Source organism: Pecten maximus, chromosome 1, assembly GCF_902652985.1.
Source record: "Pecten maximus chromosome 1, xPecMax1.1, whole genome shotgun sequence".
Lineage (NCBI taxonomy): Eukaryota > Metazoa > Mollusca > Bivalvia > Pectinida > Pectinidae > Pecten > Pecten maximus.
This window is the reverse complement of record NC_047015.1, coordinates 49786217-49809334: the sequence shown is the minus strand read 5'-3', so window position 1 is coordinate 49809334 and position 23118 is coordinate 49786217. Positions and strand designations below refer to the sequence as shown.

The 23118-nt window shown below is 34.4% G+C and overlaps 1 protein-coding gene across 2 annotated transcripts; it reads right to left on the bottom strand.

Moving 5' to 3' along the window:
* Positions 1-393: 393 nt before the first annotated feature.
* LOC117336952 (maternal embryonic leucine zipper kinase-like) lies at positions 394-22573 on the bottom strand. 2 transcript variants are annotated; one of them, XM_033897755.1, is made up of 17 exons: positions 22322-22573; positions 21030-21137; positions 20588-20673; positions 19973-20089; positions 19601-19744; positions 19124-19192; positions 18398-18490; positions 16695-16793; positions 15593-15760; positions 14491-14577; positions 13627-13752; positions 12341-12707; positions 11560-11680; positions 7543-7732; positions 5382-5485; positions 3907-4080; positions 394-2778 (listed from the first exon to the last, which is right to left on the bottom strand). In XM_033897755.1, the coding sequence occupies exons 2-17, from the start codon at positions 21088-21090 to the stop codon at positions 2772-2774; spliced, it is 2013 nt and encodes a 670-aa protein (XP_033753646.1). In that variant the 5' UTR covers positions 21091-21137; positions 22322-22573; the 3' UTR covers positions 394-2771. The 2 variants fall into 2 exon arrangements, with proteins under 2 accessions (XP_033753646.1, XP_033753648.1); XM_033897757.1 differs by having other exon boundaries at positions 7543-7711; positions 22322-22541.
* Between the last annotated feature and the right edge of the window lie 545 nt (positions 22574-23118).

Sequence of the window (23118 nt, the reverse complement as noted above, 5' to 3'; positions counted from 1 at the left end):
CTTGTGAATTAGTATTAGTATACAAAACCAAAATGGCTGCTTGTTTGTTATTGATTTAACGACCAATCAAGCTGGGTTATCTACAAATACGACTCGAGAGGAATAAACGGAACAAGTTATCTCCCTTTATCACTGTCTTCTTGCCTGTTACCATCTATTAAATAGTAATACTTCTTTTTTAAAATGACATGAAAAAAAAATTGAGCTTATTTCTGCGAGGCTCTTACCTGACTTGATGCACATATGAAATTTGGTTTTAAATTGATCATTAAGTTTTCCCTTCAAATAGTCTTTTTACATATTAATGAAATTGTATACGTGTCCAGTAAAAACTAAACATAAATATCTTGCTTAAAAAACATCTGGCCAGCTGCAAAAATAACAATAAAACTATTCGTGATAGTATAATTTATTTTTACATTCTTTATCACAACAATCTGATCACTTAAAAAATGGTTATCAGAGTTGATACCTATACAAAGCACTTGGCCGGACTTGTAACACCAACAAAGCGTTGATAGAGTGGACAATATTGTTCAAATCACTGAGCAACTTGACAGTCTCTGGATCATTTTTAATCTGGTATTTGAAAAGAAAGATATAAATAGTGTAAATAAATTGAGATATAATAATTTAAGACCGTAAACTGAGCCCCCCTCACCACCTACAAAAAAATATATACAAAAAAACAAAACAAAAACTGCTCAACTTATTAGTAGCGAAGAGGTTTGAATTTGTATCAGATTACTGTCGAGTTGATCAGGAATTTAAACAACGACCATGGTGTAAGCTCATCCATGACTATGGTTCTAGAAAGTACACATAAAATAAAATAAAAAAAGAATATATGACTTAAAATTACACAAACCACTGAGTAAGAATTTCATAAATATAAAATTTACTGATTATTCTTTTAAAAATCTTTAAATTTTAAAATTTGTTAAACATAATTAGTCTATGCTACCCTTATTCCTCTCCTTACTCAGAATTTAATGATACAACCATTTAACATGAGCATGTTTGCATTAAAAACAATTCCCTAATATAATGTCGGTATGAAGTTGGCTGATTCAGCAGATTATGAGAATATGGCAGTGTCAATCTAACACATTGTTACAAGGTCAAGTAGGGTAACTGTACATGAACTTTGGTTGCCATATTTTTTTGATGACGAGATAATTTGCTGATTTCATGAGAAAAATAGTCCAATGAATCAAACACAAACTTGAGTGGAAACATTTGGTCCACAAGGAAATGACTGCAGGCCATTTCCCTACGGTTGTCTTTTGCTTTTTTTTAAACTCATGGTTTTTACCAAAAAAACAAACTTTTCCTCATTATTTTATTTCAACTTGGAACAAGATGACCTCTTTTGCAGGAGAAAAAAAAGGCTGTTGGAAATTCTCACCCAATCCAAAATTCTAAGAATTGTTTCATTAATTTTGCATGAAACAGGAGCTTACGTAGCAACAAATCTTCGTAAATTCTTTCTGATAATAAAAGTCATGGTTTTTACCCAAAACATTTTTTCTTATTAATTTGCTTCTGGTGGAGACAAAATTACAACTTCTACAATTGCTTCATAGTCCAAAATATGATATAAAACCTATTTCAGATCCTCTTTAATATGCACCAGTGCTTCTGAGACGGGAGATATATTAAATTGGCAAAAACATACATCTTTGACAAACTTTTCAACATAAGAAAAATAAATAAGTATTAAAAATACAGAGCATCTGCAGAGGAGAAGAGAGGTACAGAGTGATAAAAATGAGGTGTGTTTGTCAAATGGTTTGACAGACATGGAAAATATGATCGACAGCAAAGAAGAGCAAGTGGGATTTCTACAACATGGAGAGCACAAGAAAGTCATTTTCTTTAAAATATTAAAAGATTTATTTCATGTTGAAGAAAACTGATTCATAAATGGGACTTTTGGAAAAAAATAAAAATACAATAGATTTATTTGAAGTTGCAGAAAGTGATTTTCATGATGTTATAGCATTTCACAGAACCATTTTCCTTAACTAAAGAAATGCTAGATATATAATTTATCCCTTTGTGTCCATATTGCTTACTATGCGATTTCTGTAATGATGGTTTACAATTCTCCGAGACTGCCATAAAACTGGTGGCACATCTTGATTTATGACTGTCAGACACAGAACAGATCCATTTACAAAAACACTGACTGTTATCTTTTAAAGAGTCATAATCCTAATTGAAATTTCTTAAAACTTATCAAAAGAAAGGATCAGTTTGTAGGTTTTTTTTTCAAAATTCTGCTACATGCTTGAATTATATGCTTCAGAAATTTTCAATTATGCATTTTAAAAAACATCTTCATTTGTTAACAACTTGATGTACTGTGATCCTATTTCATATTTGTAATAATAAAATGTTGATATCCCTAGAAATAACAGCGTGAGTCAACATATGAATTGTTGGAAAAACACAAGAATCATTCACAATGAAAGACTTAATCCAAATGTCAATAAAAAATATACATAAAATGAGTTCGGATAAATAGCTGACAAACTCTTATACTCTGTACAACTTAATAATATACATAATTGTCCCAGGGTTGGCACACCTGTTGAAGAAAGGATCCATATTTCTATACTAGTACAAACGCCTTTTTGGTTATAAGGGCATATATCACAACTTGCACACACTGACTGCCATTGTTTAGCACCCGGCCCTTTCAGCACTCCACCCAACATCCTAATGGAGCTAGCTAGGGCAATCAATACAGTAGAGCATCATCACGGCTACGTTCTGTAAATAGACAAAACAGCAAACTGTCAATAAATCAAAAACATGTCCCTCCAGGAAGGAGGAAGAAGAAGAAGAAGAATGAAATGAGCGACAGATTTTATTTCATGAAGCATGAGTGATCTAGCACTTCAACTGAATAACCTGTTCTTTTAACCTGTGCCATTGGCGAAAATATGACTGCACTTTTTCTTATCAGTCAAAAAATTGAACACGAACAATTAGTGTGAAGTTCTATACAGAAATATCTTTAACACCTTTCGGTAAAAAGAACATCCTTGTTGTAGATAGTCCTATAGAGTATCATTATTCAAACATTGCATCAATTCACATATTTTCTTGAGTGGATCACTTCCAATTCGGTACTATTAACTTTTGCAGACGGCACAGTTTTGGAATTATAATAAGAATGACACGTCTATGAGTAAATACATACATGGAACATTGATCAATGGCACATTCAAGATATTTTCAATACCAGTCAAGGATTTATAATTATTCAAGGCTTCTCAAAGTCAAACAGTAACATTCAAGGACTTTTCAAGTCTGTACACACTCTCTCATTGTAATATAATTACAAAATGGCCCAACCCGCGCCACGACACTCTCTTCATACCATATTCATGATCTGCAAATAATCCCCCTTCTTCGTTTTTGCAGAATCATCAATTTTGAAATAGTGTGCTAAAAGTGGTTCAAAAAATTACCTGGCCCCAACTTTAATACTAGGCAAGGCGGCTTATTTAAGGATACACAGTGCTAAACTTTTACACAAGGGGTTAGGGGTTATTTAAGGATATACAGTGCAAAACTTTTACACAAGGGGTGATCGATTATTTACCGATAAATAGTGTTAAACTATTACATTAGGAGAGGTGGATCTCCCATTACAAGGTTTTTTTCTGTTTTTTTTTTTCTCCCTTTTACATCCTACTAACAGCCATTTAAGGACGTGCCAGGTTTTGTAGGTGTAGGAAAACTGGAGTACCCAGAGATAAACCACTGGCCTACAGTCAGTACCAGGCAACTGCCCAAGGTCGAACATCATATTTTCAGTGTCAAGGGTTAACAAGTAAAGAGCAAGTTTTTTTTTCTTAATACATTTTTTTTTTGTTTTGCTAGAATACTTACAGTCTTGTAGAAGCAAGAATATCTTCACAAAGTTTCTTGTAATGCCATGTGTCACCCTTCACCCTCTTTCGACACACTCCTATATATGGCATCTTTGGAATGGCACACACCTCCATATCAAATGCAAGCTTGACCTTCCCCCAGTCGTCAGTCACAGTACATCGTAGGGTGTAGCTACAACGGATAAAAAAGTCACATGATCTACTGCAACTTAATTGTGCATCACCAAATAGAGTTATTACAGACAGATTAAGACAGGAGAAAGTTTATCAATTAAATATATCCCCATGAGGATGGGGCCAAACACATAAAAAAAAAGGTCCAGCAGGCCAGCATTTGCTCATTTGGTATCAACTGATATCAAATACTGACCGTTGTGGCAGTGTTTATGGGTTGATAGGCTGGGCTGGGTCAAGGGAAATTCTTTTGCAGACTTTGTTAGGCATTATCCCTGTAACCTACCAGCCCCCACATACTTATCTTAATTCTAGGTCTTTTAGTTTAAAATCAGAAGACATTTTATCCCTGTCTGTGACCTTGAATATTGATCAAGGTCATCTCTTATTCGCAAACTTTTGGGTGTCATCAAAGGAAACTTTCTGTCAAATATCTCAATTCTTGGCCTCTTATCTAATCAGAAGTCGTTTGAATGTTTTAACAAATCTGACTCCAGCAGCTTGACATATAAGTCAAGGTTGTTTCTTTTCACAAACTTTGTTCAGCTTTCTCCCAGGAATCTACCAGTCAAATATCTTTGTTCTAGGTCTTTTGCTTTTTGAGAAAAAGTCATTTAAATGAAAAGATTGATGACGAACGGATGACGGACACTGAACAAAGACATAAGCCTTTCAGGCCAGGTGAGCTAAACACTTTCCAATTTTACTGCACAGCACTGAAATTTGATTACAAACAAACTGTAGTGACAAATAACTGCATCGTTCAATATTAACAAGCATGCTTCATATAATTGTTGTGAGTTTGGAATCCTACCGGCCTCCGCTAAAATTAACAGTGACCTTGACTTGACCCGAAAACATATAAAACAATTTTTTTTTTTAATTTGTAGGCACTCGTACTGATGACGTATACCAAAAGTCACCAATATACCTAGAAGCATGGCTGAGAAAAATGTGGAAAACTGATTGACAGACTGACGGGGAGAAAACATATAGCCTCCTTTGTTTCACTGGTAGGGAACTATTAAGTCGAAACTTTGTCAATTCTGGACTGACAGATGTTGGATAACAGTATTAGGCCTAGCCTCTTGATTACTAATTTTGTAGTGGGGGCACAATCTGAATAAGAGATAAAACAAATCTTTCATCCCTTGGGGGATTAAATAAGGATATCACTCTGAAGGATTATTCAGTTGAGTAACACCATTTGGCATAACAGGATTGTATTGTTGTCGTGACGTTATACAGTTGCTGTGGAATCTCTCCATCTCAACCCTAGACTTATTTTTTTGTACTTACTCGCTCTGTTTGTATGGTATGAACTTCTTTTCAATGACCCCCTTCAATCGTGACAGCACCAGGTCTGGGCTGAACTCACTTGTTCTGTATACGTTGTGCAGTGCCTGTAACAGAAACATCACCAATGAGTTAGGGCTAATTATTTGGTATAATGGTATATTGTAAAACCCGAAATTAAAGAGATGGGGAATACCACTGGATACAACAACTACACACACTGGACCCTCTCAGGATTGCGTTTGGGTAATACTGAAATAATCAGGCATTTTATTTTAAATATTTGAAATAAATAAATAATTCTTAAGTATAACCAAAGTTCTATATAATGGGTAGATTATTTATTTGAGAATATTCTAACAAGATTAGACGACAGGCCTTAATAACACATTTGGCAGGCTAGAGATGGTATCTGAGAACAGTATAGCCTATCTATTGAAAATGATTCATAATGCAGCACATATCAGTATGATCAATACTTACATCAAAACACTAATCTGGCAACACCAATGCTGGGTGGGCAAGGTAAATAGAAAATATTGGATGGTTTCCCGTTGAAAATAACACATATTTCATGAGTATGACAGAATATCAATTTTTTTTTACACATACTCCATCATACAAGTGCAATATATGCTATATGCAATGGAAACCATTCAATTTTCTATTTTTGCACTTTGAATGCCAATAAATGGGAAATTTATGTGTTGAAACACATGGGAATCAGTAGTATAATCTCTGACATATCCTTACACGATGTTATATGCATGACAACAATACCCAATCTCAGCAATTTTGGCTTTTAACTAGCTGGTAGTAAGTTTTGTTTGTAAAACTGTTGTCGAATTGATATTTTATAAAAAAAACTGCCTTGACGATTGAAGAAGTTCAGAATGATAACCATTTATTCTACCCTCCCTCCATTTGGATCTCAACCAAAGTATTAGTTGATTTCAATGGTGTGTAAAGAAAGCAACACCATTCTGTTTAGTCATCACTGTGATGGTAAAAGCAGTGATGATATAATTAAGCATTGATGTCAATTTGTTTTAGTTTCATTGGGGTATGAAAAAATTCTGTTTGCGAACTGTATGAATGCAGGTAGCGGATTCTTACAAAAGTTTGCAAATAAATCTACATCTAACTAATTGGCATCAACGCTTATAATTAATTTTTGAAATTTGATCTTAAAATTAAAACATTTGTTTTGTACAATTCAACTGATCTTATAAGGTGTTCTTTTTAACAAATCAATATGCAACGTCAATGGCCGTATCTCAACCCAACCCAAAATCTCAACCAATCAGAAAGCTGCATTCTGGGTACATGTACAAACAATGGAAAATTAATTATGTTTTGATCAAGCTGATAATTTCACTGATAGAGAAAAAAGCAAATGTAATTAAGAACTATTTAAAGCAATATCTGTAAACATACATTACGACTAATGCCATGCCCTTACTTTCACAAGGACAGAAATGTAGAACTAAACACAAAATCTCACTCAAACAATTAACCAGTAAATGGTTGGTGATCATGACTGAATTCCCATTTCAAAACCTTTGATGACTGACAGAAAGTCATACAGAAATGGAACCACACACAAAGGGACAAGTCAAATAGTTGGATGGGCAGGACACAAAACCTTCTCTCCACTTTTTGTGGTAGGGGTATCAATACTGATCTCTTCTGTCTACTTGCGATTTCACTTTCTGATCAGGAGGAAATTCATTAATGTAAATGTGACCTGACAGACATCATCAGACTAGGATTTAACTATAAACTGAAAATCCGCACGCATGAGTCACGTAAACTATAATATGCCTGACTGATATCCCCCAAACTGATCAAGTAGCTCCAAAACCATGCCCACATATTTGAATATTGGTAGAAATTCAATATGGCAGCCATATGAACGCTTGATCTCAACCCTAGGTCACTTAGCTTCTTTTTGAAATGCCACAGATTTGATTACCAAACTGCATCTATCCATCTTCATCTTAAAAGAAAAGGATGAGCAAACAAAAAAAATTTCTGAACTGCTACACAAGCCTTGATGAAATGGTGAATAAAAAAAACATAACATTTACCATGACTTTCCTTGGTCCCTCCCCTGTCAACATTTACCTTGCCATTCCTTGGTCCCTCCCCTGTCAACATTTACCTTGACTTTCCTTGGTCCCTCCCCTGTAGATCCTCTCTGTTTCTTTGGAGTCAGCATGTTGAACACACGCTCCAGACTTCCGAAGACGGAGCCCTTTCTGGTCTTGGTGGCCGATCCAGGTGTGTCGGGTTCCATTCCGCGCTGCAAACCCTCGTCCACAGACGAAGCCCTGTTATAGTTATCCACATGTCTAAAATATCACAACGAACATTTTACAACCTCTCAGTAACGCCACGGTTGGGTCCTTTACACTTGAAGCAAAAGCCAAGCAGTGCGCTCTGATTATAGTTGTTTGTCTACCTCACAATAACTACTCTTATGTACTATAGTAAAGCTATAAACTTCAACAATACATGACAACATTTAGCTACATAACCGTATAAATCCAGTCATAAGCCCAGGGGGTCAACGTATATAATATTCATTGAAACCAAAACAAGGAAAATGAATAGAAATTGTTAACATTTTCACTTTTCATCTATATGACATGGCTAAGCTTGGTACCAGGCATGGGCTTATAACTGGATAAATATGGTCAAACTAAGACAAGACAACAGATTATAGTTTAACTTTAAATTTGTATATACAGATTTATAGAAGGGAAGAAAGTCACTTTCTTTGTTTCTCGTATACATTTGCCCGTTTTTTTTTCTACATATAATGTTATTTTAATCTATATAAATTCCAACTTTCCCCAAAGATATTCCTCTTTATAAATATAATCACAATCAGAACACAGTCCTCTATATCAATATTTAGATTTTTATTAATTGTTTTGAAAACTTTTGTTTTGAAAATATGAATTTGTGGACAATGACATATTTTATAAATTGTTCTGTTTGTGAAAATATATTCGATGAATCTTGATTTGATTGGAGAAGAGTTTTAGCACTAACTTATTCTTACATTATAAAATAAGAGTTTATTTCAAACCTAAGACCCGTCAGAAGTTGTCTTAAGATTATTCCAGGTTTGTTTGTGTGTCATATAGATAGATCTGTATACAGGAATGTGTATACGGTCACAAGGATTTTATTAACATAACAAAACTTTCATTCCTCGTAATTTTTCCTTTTCGTAGGTCACAACCTGTGTTGATTTGATGATTACCTAATAGTCATTCTTAATGAAGCAAGCACGTGCTGGATTAACGGAATGAGTTAATGTTTAGGCATGGTACTAGTTCACAGTTCAGGGGAGGTAACACAGTTTTTATTTCTGTACTTTTTATAGCAGAAATACTTCCAAATGTAGATCTAACATCTGTATACAGAAGGACTGTGACCACCACCAAGGGTGTCACTTTCAACATTGATTACTTTCTTAATTTCAACATAACCTTTATCATGGAAACCATTATTTTTTTTTTAAACATTGAGAGTTAGAAGCCATTCATAAGTTCATTTCTGTCTTAATCTTTTCTTCACAAGATTTGCAGTCTTCATTGCATTGGCAAATTTAATAATAATAATAAAAATAATCCTTTATAATTATCTCCCTTATTAGTAAGGAAAGAGTTTTTAATATAATTAGTAAATAAAATATTACTGGATATTTATATGCAATAATAATTTAATAGTATAACTGTATACACATATATATAGTTAATATAATTGATCATATATATTCTTATCCTTCATTGACAACTCCAATTAAAGCCTGGCCTTTAATATATACAAGCTACATTAAGCTAGATGGAAAATTTTGCAACACATATATATATTTAGGTAAAAACAGAAACATGTAAACATGTTTTTGCTCACCTTACCTAGGGCAGAAGAACGGTGTCAAATCTCTCACCAGTTGTTAAAATTGAAATTTAGTTGGGTTTGCTAATAGTGCCTTTATCAATGCCTTCCATGTAATTCTAGAATAGGCCTTTATCAAAAATAAATTGTTTGTGTGGTTTTTTTTTCAAATTTCATCCCAGCCATTCCCCGAAACAATGACAAGTACAAGCTGCATAGCAGATACTGTTTGCCCACTACATATTGTATGTATTGTCAGAATCCAACTGTTCCTGAAAAAACGTGAGCTTCAAAGAAATTTCTCAACACAAAACCTTTAAAGAAGCATTTCTACAATTTCTAAACAGCAAATAAAATTTATATTGCATCGAATTGTTTTAAGCTTACAACAGCCCTCTATGGTCGAAGATTTTTGCAAGAACTCTATACCTATATGGACTAATATTCATGCGGTTTCCAAAGGAGTATTTATCTGTGAAGCTTATAACTGCAATGAGGACTATTCCAGTAAAATGTATATCAAATAGTAGGACTCCAGAAATTAAGTTTTTAAGTGCATGTAGTAGTTGGTGACTACCTCACTGAACAATATATGTGAGGCCGTCACATGCCATACAGAGCAATAAGAGTAAAACGTCTTGTTCAAGGACACAACTCCAGATATAAAGAATTTTGCTTAGGGCTGTTCCAGAATTAAATGTGGGGGGGAGTCGGGCGGCAACTGAATTGTTTTTGTATAGGGTGGTGGGGACGACACTAAATTGTATTTTATGTGTGGTGGGGGTAAAAAAAAAATGAAATGCATGGGTGGTTGGGATCGACAAAAACCCAGAATATAAAATTCTATGGGTAAAACGGACCCAGGAAATTAAATTGTGTGGGTAAAACAGACCCAGGAAATTAAATTGTGATGGGTGTCATCAAAAATGGTGTCTTGTTGTTTATTCACGACTTCTACTGTTCGCGGATCCGGAAGTTCAAGGGAAGTAACTTCTCGTTTCATGCGAGAACTAACGAGACTGCAGAAAAAATGGCGGACACGTGGACGAAGCACGATGTGGCTAGGTGGCTAGGCGAAAATGGCCTAGCTTCCGTCGTTCAGACATTCATTGGTAGGTAATAAAGTTGGTTCAGTCAAGCTTACTGTCATGGTCGTTATTGATTATTTCATGTTCAGTTATGTTGTGTTTGATGACAAAGTTTTCGTCGTTCCTTCGATAGTTGATGATGATGTTTTCAACGCTACTGAAAAAACGTTCACATAGTTTCAAACGATGTTGTATACAACATGACGTTACAGACAACTTTTATCAATTTATTCTGTGATGTTCTTGATCAATTTAAACGTGACGAAAGTCTCGATCCCCAGACCTGTTCATGTCTGGCTGCTGCACAATACATATAAACTACAAGTTTTTCTTCGTAAATTATATTAAAATCACGACAAAAATACATATATATTTTATCTCCAAATATTTTAAGAGCTTGCTTGAAGGTCAGACACGAGAACTATGCGAGTTCGAATTCGCACCTCCCAGTACACCATGGTTGATAACCAGCCGGTCAGACCGCAGCAAGGACAAGAAATACACCACAAGGTTTAAAACCAATAGGAAAACGATGATGCATCAACACCAAAGATTCTGTGAAGTGGACTTTTAAAATGGAGATTGAAATGTTTATATTATCAAGACGAATTTGCTGATGCAACATTTTGAATATGACTAGAAATAAAATTGTGTGGGTGGTCGTGTTGACAATGACAAATTAAATTCTGTGGGGGTGCCCTAAAATATCAAATTGAATTGTGTGGGGGTGGCCAAAAGTAACAAATTGAATTGTGTGGGTGGTTGGATTTAACAAAAATGCTATTGCATGCCTGCTGGGGTACTGATTGAATTTTATTTTATGGGTGGTGGGGGTAAAAAAAAAGTGCCTCCCCCCCCCCCCCCCACACATTTATTTCTGGAACAGCCCTTAGGCAATGTCTGTGGTGGGCACAGGAGAATTTTAATCAAATCACTTTTGTTGGTGGTTTGTGTTTCACAAACCTGGAGTCCTCTCAATGAGTAGATAATTATATTATTGGAATATCCCTTAATTTTTTTTAAAAGACTTGCATGAAGCCAGAGTCATCTCAACACCATCCTAACAAAAAATATACAGTATGTAGATATGGTCTAAAATGCCTTACCAATGTTCTATATATTAAACCTTTACTTATCCTCAATATAATAAGAACGCATGGAATCAAATTGGGCACACTTACTTTTTGCTGGCACTAAGGGGCTCATCCTTGGGAAGGTTATTGAGTTGAGAATCGTAGGAACGAGATGGAGAGAGTGTAGAGTTCAGATAGGAAATATCAGATTTTCTCCCAGGAGTACATACTGAAATACAGACAAAACCAGCATTAGTTTCAACTTAATTTCAAAATAGAAAATCCTTTATTTAATGCAATATTTTCATCATTGAAATGTTAAATAGAATTATTTATCATTATTTTTCAAAATTCTAAATAGCAATCATGAAATCCTAAAATATAAACTTATATATATATCACAAGGAATTATCATACCTATTAAATTCTAAACGATATATTAAGTACATTATAATCATTTATAGATACATGCATATCATAACATGCATACTTTAGTTGTATTAAATCCTATTGCAGCATTTTCAGACTGGAAGTGATCTACAAAATGATGTTTGTGCTAATTGCAGTTTCTATACATTTTGATGCGAAATCATTGTGGAACTACAAATTCACCCCTAGAGCTAGCTACATAGGTGATATTGTATTGGTTGTTAATTTCTTGCTCTTATGAATAGTAACAATGTTGTTAGCCTTGGCATCCAGAAAATTAAACTCATTCAAAGTATTCTTATATCTGACCTTTATGTATGTTTGATAAAATCTGTGAGGAAAGGAATTTGCTAGCTTAGATTGTTAACTGGGAGCACATAATAGAGGCAAGAGGAAACGGATGAAAGACACCTCACACAAAATGACTTTTTGAATATCAGATAATAAAATAATATTTTACAGGAATCGTCTATAGCTGTAGGTAGTTGTTTAGCCATGAGCGGCGACCTCGGCTTGGGCGGAGGCTCAAGAATCATCTCCTTCGGAGTCTTTATCACAGACTTGGGCTTGGGGGTCCTGTAGCTTGGAGTTTGAGGGACGAGAAAGTCTCCCTTATCGTCCATTGGAGAATTCTCCTTGTCTTCATCCTTTGCTTCAAACTTGAGTCGTTCTCTCGCTCGTGGCCGCCCCCTTTCCTCACAACCATACGGAGTCGGTCTAGGACCTAGATCACAGTTTTGTTGTTGGGATTGTCTTTCTTTGGGAGTCAACACCATTCGTGGCGACGCATCAATGTGTCCCTTAGGATCTGCACTCAGACTTCGTGCCTGTAAAATATGTTTGCATTTAACATTGGATTTAAACATTTGAAATATTGTATAAAGTTTAAAATGAGTTCCTGCACATCTGATCTTTTTCTTCCATTACACTATTCATGATGGAATGCCTGTATGAAAGTATAATTGATTGACAGAAGTTGACCTAATTATGTTTGTTTGGTAAGACAAAAATGTATGGACCAACCTCTAATGTTATTAATTAGGCTTATTCCAGTAAAATATATATTCCACATGTAGGAGGACTCAGAAATAAAGACTTTTTATGCCTGGTATGAGCTGGAGAAAATGTGTCTTACTATATATATTTACTTCTTTTATCATATCACTTCAGTTGCCAGCTCCTGTCTGACAAAACTCCTCTTGTTGAGTAGATATTTTAAAGGAATAGACCTTAATCATTGAACAGTTTTCAGAATATATTCATTTTCTCCCATCATCCAATGAGTTATCTCCCATTTAACTGTAAAAGATTAATTTTCTCTGTTTGTGGTTTATGGATTATTTTGTTTAAGTTCCTATTAACATGCAACCAGGGTCATTTAAGGCAGGCCTGGTTTTTGAGATGGAGGAAAGCCGTAGTACCCTGAGGAAAACTACCCGGTCTACTCGCGGTCTAGTCCTAGAGTACAAATAGATTAGAATTATACAGAACATATTTTATTGGCCACTAAAGATTAAGAAATTAACACAAGGAAGAAAGGAATGAATATCTATTATAAACTACAACAATCCCCAAGAAGTATTACAACTTTAAATAGAAGACTGTATCAGGTTAAATACCTCAGGAACAAGATATTTATACCACACTTCAGTAAGAGTTATTTTGTTACACACAACTTTATCTCAAGTGAACCTTTGCTGAAGGAGCTTTTCTTGTCTAATGTGATATATAAGAAGCAGAACTTACTCTATTCTTCCCAGGCGTGTCCTCATGCGACTGGGATCGGTTCTTCTGGAAGAGGCGGACTGGCCGGCCCTTCAGTTTCTTCTCAAACAAGAGGAAGTAGGTGGCAGTCAGGTAGTCATATTTCCACTAAAAATTATCAGAAATTTATGATAATCATATACAGACATAATTTCACAACTGAAATACCTTTCTCAAAATTTAAAGCTCTGCTTATAGTCTATAAATAGCAATATAAATGGAAAAAATCTTCATTGGCGAGAAACATATCCTACAATATCAATCATTATATTCCATCTGTCAGTGGAAATAATGTAGTTTTAAGCTGTGTACTTGTATTTGTATTCACAGTTGGCTTTCTACTATTCTATTGTACTCTATTCCAATATTAGATATATTCAAATTTCCTCTATTCTCTGTGATTAAAACATGGCCAGAGTGATGTCAGTATTTGGAGATATTGACCTGATGTTTCTATTTTTAAAACACAAAGTAAATAATGCATTTATGGCATCATAATCATTGTGACCTCACAATGCCCCAATACAAATTTCCTGTTATCAATATAAATATATTAACGCAATTCCAACCTTTTGCAACAGACTTTTTATTCGGTCAATAATTATGGTGTTTTACTCACCTGGTAGAATCTAAAATATTAACCTCCAACATCACCCTCGGTCAATATTTGATTCTAACAGGTTGGTATACCTACATATTGACCTCAACAAAGGTCCATAATTGATAATAATATAGACAGAAAAGAGTGAAACTTTGAGGGGCATTTTCCAGTTTAATACAGCCTTAAATCACATGTGTAGGTTACCAAGTTTAAACTACCCCCCCAGATTATGATAGATAACATACCTCTGATACTGTACTTTCCATTTCCTTCTTTGTTTTACCATAATGGACCGCTAATTCTGTTATGCAGTCATCGTCTAATAATTTTCTCTGAAAAACAAATAAATTTGTTACTCTGGATATGTTATCACCTGAAACAAAGGAAGCAACTGGCCCATAGGGCGAATTTGGTTACCAGACACAATAATATTTTTGTCCAAGAAGAGGATGAATTCATTCAGTAAACATTTTAATTTTTCTTTATACTAACAACTTTCAAAATAATTTGTTGACAGAATGCATTTGATGTCTTTTATGGTCAAAATATTGATAAAATCTCTTTTATGGTCAAAATATTGATAAAATCTTGCTAAAGTTGCAAAGTGTTTTCATAAATCTTAAATTTTAGAAATATCTAACAAAGTTTAGCTATTTTAAACAGGTTGGTTGTGATAATGGCAACACTAGTCACAGGTAGCTTTACCAGGCTCAAGTGTCTCTGTGATCAGGACTTTTTGGGGCTGTTAAGGGGGCCCCATTCCCAATATAAGTTATTTCATATTTAAGCCAAATTCCCCAAAGTTTGCAGTTTACTCCCTAAGAAATTGACCAATTTTCTTCCCAAAATGAGACAAAAAAGCCCATCCCAAACCGGTGAGAAAAGGCCCTGGTGTTGTATTGAAACTTTGGTGCTATTGGAAATATCTAGCAAACGGGAGGATTCCAGGTTTGCCAAACACTTGTGACCTTATAGACTAGAATAGAGAGAGAGATGACCATACAGACTTGTGACTAGAGACCTTGACCATACAGAATCGTGACCGTTTAGAGAGCTTGACCACACAGACTTGTGACTAGAGACCTTGACCATACAGACTTGTGACTAGAGCTTGACCACACAGACTTGTGACTAGAGACCTTGACCATACAGACTTGTGACTAGAGACCTTGACCACACAGACTTGTGACTATAGACCTTGACCATACAGACTTGTGACTGTTTAGAGAGCTTGACCGTACAGACATGTGACTATTTAGAAAGCCTCATCATACAGACTCCTGACCATTTAGAGACCTTGACCATACAGAATCGTGACCGTTTAGAGAGCTTGACCCGAGTCCTTACTTTGTATTTACTCTGCCATTCCACTGGTATGTTGAAACTCTTAGTCAGCCAGGGATGTTTAATAAGTTGTTGTATAGTGATCCTCCTCTTAGGGTCCACCTTCAGCATCATTGCTATCAGGTCCTTACTCTCATCGGACAGCCAGGACGGCGAGTCATACTTCCCACTCTACAATACAAGGGAGATAATCAGCTCAAACACTAAACACAGTCCAGTTCACTTCAGAGTAGTAACTAAATCTAGACATACATGTACTTAAAAAGATTTCATGAAGTTCTATTATTAGTAACATTGGTCTTAGACCAATAGCTATGATATTAAGTTTGTGTAAGATATGTTCATTGAAAACAAACAAGTTGTTTTATCAGAATTTGTCAGTTAATATGGTTACTCTAGAGCGTTGACAATGAATGCACCAAGATCTCCGCAAGTGGGAGCATGATACATCCTGAATGCCAATAGTTGAAACACAAGCCAAAAACCTGTAATATGTGTTAAACATAATTGCTTCTTGTTGTATTGTGCAAAATCTTCGAGAAATTGAATAAAAAGTAGAAAACTTTTTGCATTTTCAACATAATGCCCATGGTTGACAATAAAAGGGGCATAACTCTGCAAAAATAATCGCAAAATTCTGTAACGTGAACTCACTTGAGCTATAATTTGCCATAGAATATTTGTAGCAAGTTTCATAAAAAATATGTTGATAAATAAAGGCTAGAGAGTGCTAGCAAGGAATAGCTAACGGACGGCGGTATGTATAGGACAGGGTAATTCATAATATGACCCGCAGTTGAAGGGCATATAACAAAAATACATTTTTAGTAACAGTGCATTAGCCACTGACTGATCATGTTGTTATTCCTATCTATCCAAGGTTATTCATCAATAAATTCAACTGCAAAATTGATAACAAAATGTGTTACAGGACAGACAGGACAAAAACGTAATGATACCCCGCCAACTACAAGTAGCAGGCATATAATAGCATCAAAAGTATTAAATAAATTCTGGTGGAATTTCATTATCCAAAATATTCTAGCACAGTAAACATGTAATTGGCTTTTGATCTTTTGAAATATATGTTTGTTGTCTACAGTACCTGTATTTTTCTGTACAGCTGTGGTATCTTCTCGTCATCAAAGGGGAGATAACCACACAGTAGCGCATACAACAGGATTCCCATACTCCAAAGATCAGCCTATTGAACACAGCATAACAGCAGAGGTTTTTAGATTTATGAAAATTGAAAAGAATTGTTGGGATTTTTGGCGAAATGTAAGAACAATGGTCAAAACAGTTAGCATCATTTCTGTTATATGGTCTATCGGCATTAATACTTTAAATAGTCACCAAATTTTATATGTATTCAGCATATACACAAAAAACAACTACATCTATGAAGTTGTTTTTTTAGATTGCAATGAAATTCATTTTAGGACTCCGATTCCTTCTTTTCCTCTGGAACTCATTCAAATTTGAGTATCCATTTCTTATTAGGAAATTTTTGAAATGGTGTTCTGAGCTGATCAGAAACCTGATAAAAAAATATCCTATATAAAATCTGATCAGAAAATATCCTATATAAAATCTGATCAGAAAATATCCTATATAAAATTTGATCAGAAAATATCCTATATAAAATTCATGTGTCTCCATAAGGGCAGAACCCTCACATTTCTGTATTTTATAGTAAATCTAATACGATTTGGAAATGTTTGGAAATATTCATGTAAACAAAGCAAGACAAACAACTTAAGTAACAAAAAAAATTAGGGAAATTGTTTTCCCAACAAAGTATTCAGTAACAACATACTTCTAGCAGGAACAGGATATACAAGCAGAGAGGGAGAGATGGAATGACAAATGTGATTGGACAATACCTCACTGTGTCGTCAAATCAATGAATAGTTTCAAGATTTAATATTGTGATGTGTATTGGATTGTAAGTGGAAAATGAGCAGTACTGATGGGGCATACAGTCAAACCTGTCTACAAAAGTCAATCAAGGGAGCAGATAAAAATGGCCTTTATATAGAGGTTAAAACACCCGGAACTGTTACAAGTTAAAATGTAGCCTTTATAGACAGCTTTTGTAAAATATAGTTCAGGGCTCAAAGTGGCGCCTATTTTCGTGGCCATGGTGCCTTAAATCCTTATTGGCGACCAGTTATTGACCTATAAGGCGCCTGCATGGCCACTAAAAAGTTGTATAGATTTGTGATTTGGTTAATCTTTCAAAGGTTGAAGTCAATGCTAAAGTGACGTTCTCAAATGAAAAAGTTACAGAGAGATGTAATACTGAACTAAAGATTAAAAGATTTTTTTAGATATAAGACAACTTGGCTGAGAGCCTAAGTTTTCCAATGGGCCCCTGGATTTTATGAATTGGTAGCCAAACAGGCCACCTGGTAAAAGTATCTACTTTGAGCCCTGTAGTTGGCTGTAGGACAGACTTAAGATGACTGTAATTATTTGAGAAATATAGAAGCAGATTTATTGGATCAAAGATATTGAATTATTAGATAAAGATATTTAAGGGCATCAAGTTGACCCCAGAATTTTCACAATTTCAGAAGTCAAATAACTATTTCTCAAATCTGAAGTGTCAAAACATTATGTCAAATAGATATGTCCCTTCAATCCCAAGAGTCAAATCTCATTATGGGGAGTCAAAATATACTCTCAAGGGTCTACTGGATTACCTGATATTGATTTATTAAATAAAGATATAGATTTATTGGATTAAAGTTTAAACATAAATAAATACCAGCCAAAATAGATACTGTTATATTGTATACCTACCTCAGATCCTAGGTACTCTTTGCCAGACACCAGTTCTGGAGCTGCATAAGCTGGACTACCACAACAGGTATACAAGTGGTTCTCCATACCTCCCTGTACACAACACAAATCATTTACTGTAACAAATGTATGTATTGCCAAATCTTATATACTCTCTGTTTTGCATATTTAAATTATGAAAAAAAATATCTACTTCAATATTGCTATATAGATATTATTAGAAAAAAATATCTACTTCAATATTGCTATATAGATATTATTTAGTTTATCTCCAACATAATATTCTGACAGGTCTCGCTTTCAATTTTTGCTTATACTTACAATATACAATGCCATTTTTTATCATTGGCAATAAATGACAGTAGATTGAGATTGTAGAGAACCTTACTTATTGGCAGTCAAATTATTATTCTCATTTCATCGCAAAACATACATAGAGCACCTTCAACTATCTTTATGATACATAAAAAATTAACTTATTCTAGAAAATATCTATAGACATAAATGCCTCTGCTGCCACTTGACACTTCGAAACCTCAGTATTTCCTGAGACAGAATGGAACGGACCAGACATGGGCAACACAGTATATGCCGCCCACCCCCCCATAGCATGGCGAGGCATAAATATGAAAACTTCTGATACTACATAACTAACTGACATCCCTGTTCATTCTTCAAGAGAACTATTCTCGACATGTACAGTTGAAATGGGACTATATACTATACCTTTGGTTTTGCACACAAACCAAAGTCAATTAACTTCAGGTTTTGATCCTCATCCAGAAGTAAGTTTTCCTGCAAAAAAAAAAAAAAAAAAAATGCTCATCTTGATTCAAACTGCTGTCATTCTCAAATTCACACTGGAACTTATAGCCTGTGTTCAAGCTAATTCAACACTTAAATAACATGATACATCATTTAATGTTGTTCTGTTTTAAAGCTAAACTGATTTCCAACTAGCATTGGATGTTGACAGTAATAATAAGATTCAACCAACTGGTATTGGTTGTTAATATCAATATTGATTAAGTAATATTACTCAGCACAAAGTTTGTGCCAAGTAGCTACAGGTATATTATAGAAGATGCAGTATGGAAGTTGTCCAACATAATTTTATGCCATACCAAATAATGACGGTACATGGATAGGTTTATCTTGCAGCAGTGCTTCGTCAACATGTTCTCTGCTATCTGATATTTTTACCGGTTTTAAGTCCCTGTGAGCATAGCCCTGACTGTGAATGTAACCAACAGCAGCCACGATCTGACGGAAAAATATACGGGCTTCATCTTCTTCCAGGCGGTCTTTAGACACAATGTAGTCAAAAAGCTCTCCCTCAGGGCAGTACTGAAATAACAAATTTGATAAAACATTAAGAGATTCTCTGGACAAAAAACATTAACAATCATTGCATAACAATGACACAATGACATGAGAGTAATATAAAAATTATAAGAACATTGAAGAAAATTTTATCTAGAATATTTCTTTTTATATAAAAAAATTGCATGGTCAGTCAGGTATGAACATAACGCTTAATCTGTCTCAGTGTTAAACTAACTTAAATTTCTTTACCTCCAAGACCATGAAGAACTTTGTGTCTGTTTCAATGACTTGGAATAGTTTACATATATGCTGGTGACATAAAACTTTCATGGCTTCAATTTCCGTTTTCACACGAGGTAAGTCTTCCTGCAAATAAGTAAGTAGAACATCAGTTAATTGAATAATTAAGTCACAACATACAGATAATTCTCCCATACTTCATAGGGGATCCATGGTTAACCGGGGAAAAACAAGTCAGTTTTTACTGTGAAAATTAAGACAGATGACACACAATATGATGTCATAATAATGAAATAAAGAGATGACATAATTTTATTTGTTTCCATAACACCATGGAACTGCCGTGAAGCTAATAATTTTATTTTTATTTTAAGTACTAACCAATGCAGATGTCTGTATTTAAAATGAAAAAAAATAAATAAAAAAAATGCCACCTTCATTTAATTGATGGCTTTGTTTCTATAGATACATAAAAATGTAATGGCCAGACCGGGATTTAAACATGCAACCTCGGAACTCCAGACGAGTGATTTAACTATTTCAGCGAGTCCAGTTCCACTACATATACTAATAGGTGAGGATACCAATACACGTTACAAATGTCTGCTGCCTACGTATACCTACACCAAGAGACTTCTTGTCCATGATCTTGATGGCAACTTTTTCTCCTGTCAAGGCATGATAAGCTAACTTCACTTTTGCAAATCCCCCTGTGGCGAATCAAATATCATTGCAATTTATCAATACAAGAGAAAAATACCTGAGTAGTACATGCTAAATGGAGGACCAGAGATTTTTAATGATGTTCACAGGCTAAATGTTAGAACTACAATGAATTTATTTTTTAATTTAATCAAATTACCACACAAGGTTATATAAAGAGTTCAATTTCTATTTTTTCTGAATGCTTATAATTATTATGGTAATGGCTCCAGTATGATCTGGAGTAACTAGATTTTCTTCTCAATTGCCAAAAAACTAACACCGGTTTACCAGAAATAATGATTGTCTCTACATCATGTACACATATGTTTGTATACCATATACACAAAATCATTTGTTTTACCTGAGCCAATGGTTTCCCTGAGGTGATATAAACCCCGCAGCTCAGAATATGATGAAGTCATAGTGGAATCTGCAGGTTTGGTCCCAATTTATACACTGTCCAAGTTGTCTGGTGACAGGAATTAATATTGTTATAATATAAGTATGCATTGCAGTTAAAAACACATGTTGATACAACTTTGTGGTGTAATGTTAGCATTTCCACAAGTTCATATATAGTTAGCACTGGCTAGCTGCAGCTAAAGGCATTTATTGTACTCAAATTTAAATGGGTAATCAACTTTGGCTATTCTGTCAGGACCCATTAATTATATGAAGTCTTGTGCCAAAAATCAACAAGTAAATTTAAAGTTAAAAGTTATATCATTAGCTCATACACAGTTGGGGTAGTCAACAGCAACAAATCTGTGAAAAGAAAGGGTGGTGATCGATTGGTGAAAAATATAATCCTGTCAAAATTTTAGGACTCAAACTATAAATTGATAAAAATACACTTGCAATGTATATATAATGACCTTTCCTCGCTCAGGAAGTGAAGTGTACACTCCACTACTAATAAGTAATATGGGACCCTGCACTACCAATTTTAACATAGTAATTATATATATATATATAACTAATACAAAATTTATTATGTTTTTGTTAATATAATATCATGCCAATCATTATAGTTTGTACAAATGAAAAATATAATAGTAGACATACTGTCTTAATACAGTCTCGTTGAAAAAGAAATTGTTAATTAGTGATTTCAGTTAATGAATAAATTAGCTTCCTGTAATGACTACATCAAATATTTGATTTAATTTTAATTAGAATCCTGTATAGACTACAGTAGGCCTTTCTTGTATAATTTGTGAAACATAGGATTGATTCTCGTAAAGTCGCGTAATTGTCTCTAGGATGAAAGAATCAATTAACCAGATAATATATGCCATAAATCCGTAACACGCATGGAAGATGAAGCGTCTGATAGGAAATTATTGCAATGGAAAACAGCCTGAAGGAAGATTGTCAACACAGATTTCCCGCCCACTTTTTACGAACCAAATAGGCCTAATCGTCCGTTTGATTATGTCAATATTTGAGTTCACAACAATGAAAATAAACAAGTACAATGCTTATAACATTAAATCAATACAGAAAAGGCGTTAATAGAAGAAACTTAATTTCTATCTCGCATTGAGGAGATATGCGAAACACGGCAAAATCTTTGAAACCATATAGGCCTATATTCAAAACCCTAAGCCTTACACCCGGGCCAGTACACCTGTTTACCGGCTCTAAACAAACCTTGCATGGAGATTCCGTCCTTGTTTGGATAGCGAAGCGTTAAGTGTACAACGGGAAGGAGCCTGGCATGAATGTTACAGGCACAATCTTCTTATTGACATAATATAATGGTATATATTATGATTCTTGCTAACCGGAAGTCTTCATTCGAGCACCTGCAATTTGTTTGAAACTCGCACACTTTCCGCGATCAACCAATCAAAACCTTCCTTTGTATTGCCATAGAGAGTTATCGTTCTTTGATGGTAAGTCATGCTTTTAATTATCACATTTCAAAACCTTCTATATTTCTCATCTTTGAATCACAATAGAACGTAGAAATTTTCAATTATTTTAATCGGAAACATATGAAATTTAAGTAAATTAATTCTGAGAAACTCACGTGAAGGTGCGCGTATATTGTTAAAATTATATTATCTACACAACTCAGGGATGTACATATAGATTTGGTCTATATATGTCCCTGATTAAACTTAAAAGTGTACATCACACAACCAACTCCTTGAATGCTTGTCCTATGATATCAACAATAAATAAGAAAAAAAAAGTTAAAATAAAATGCCATCCTATTTTTAAATTGGGATATTTTTATACTGAATGTTTTCGTGCTATTATGATACGCAGAAAAAAGTCTGCGGTATTTCCATACATTTTTAGAATCTCATTAGCCGATATAGAAGAATTAGGAGATAAAAAAGATGACAGCCATGTCGTCATTAAAAAGAAATAGTTGTGTGGATATAGACTAACTCAGTTTGGTCTACAGAAGTGATCAGTTATGTTGTTGTTGTTTTGGT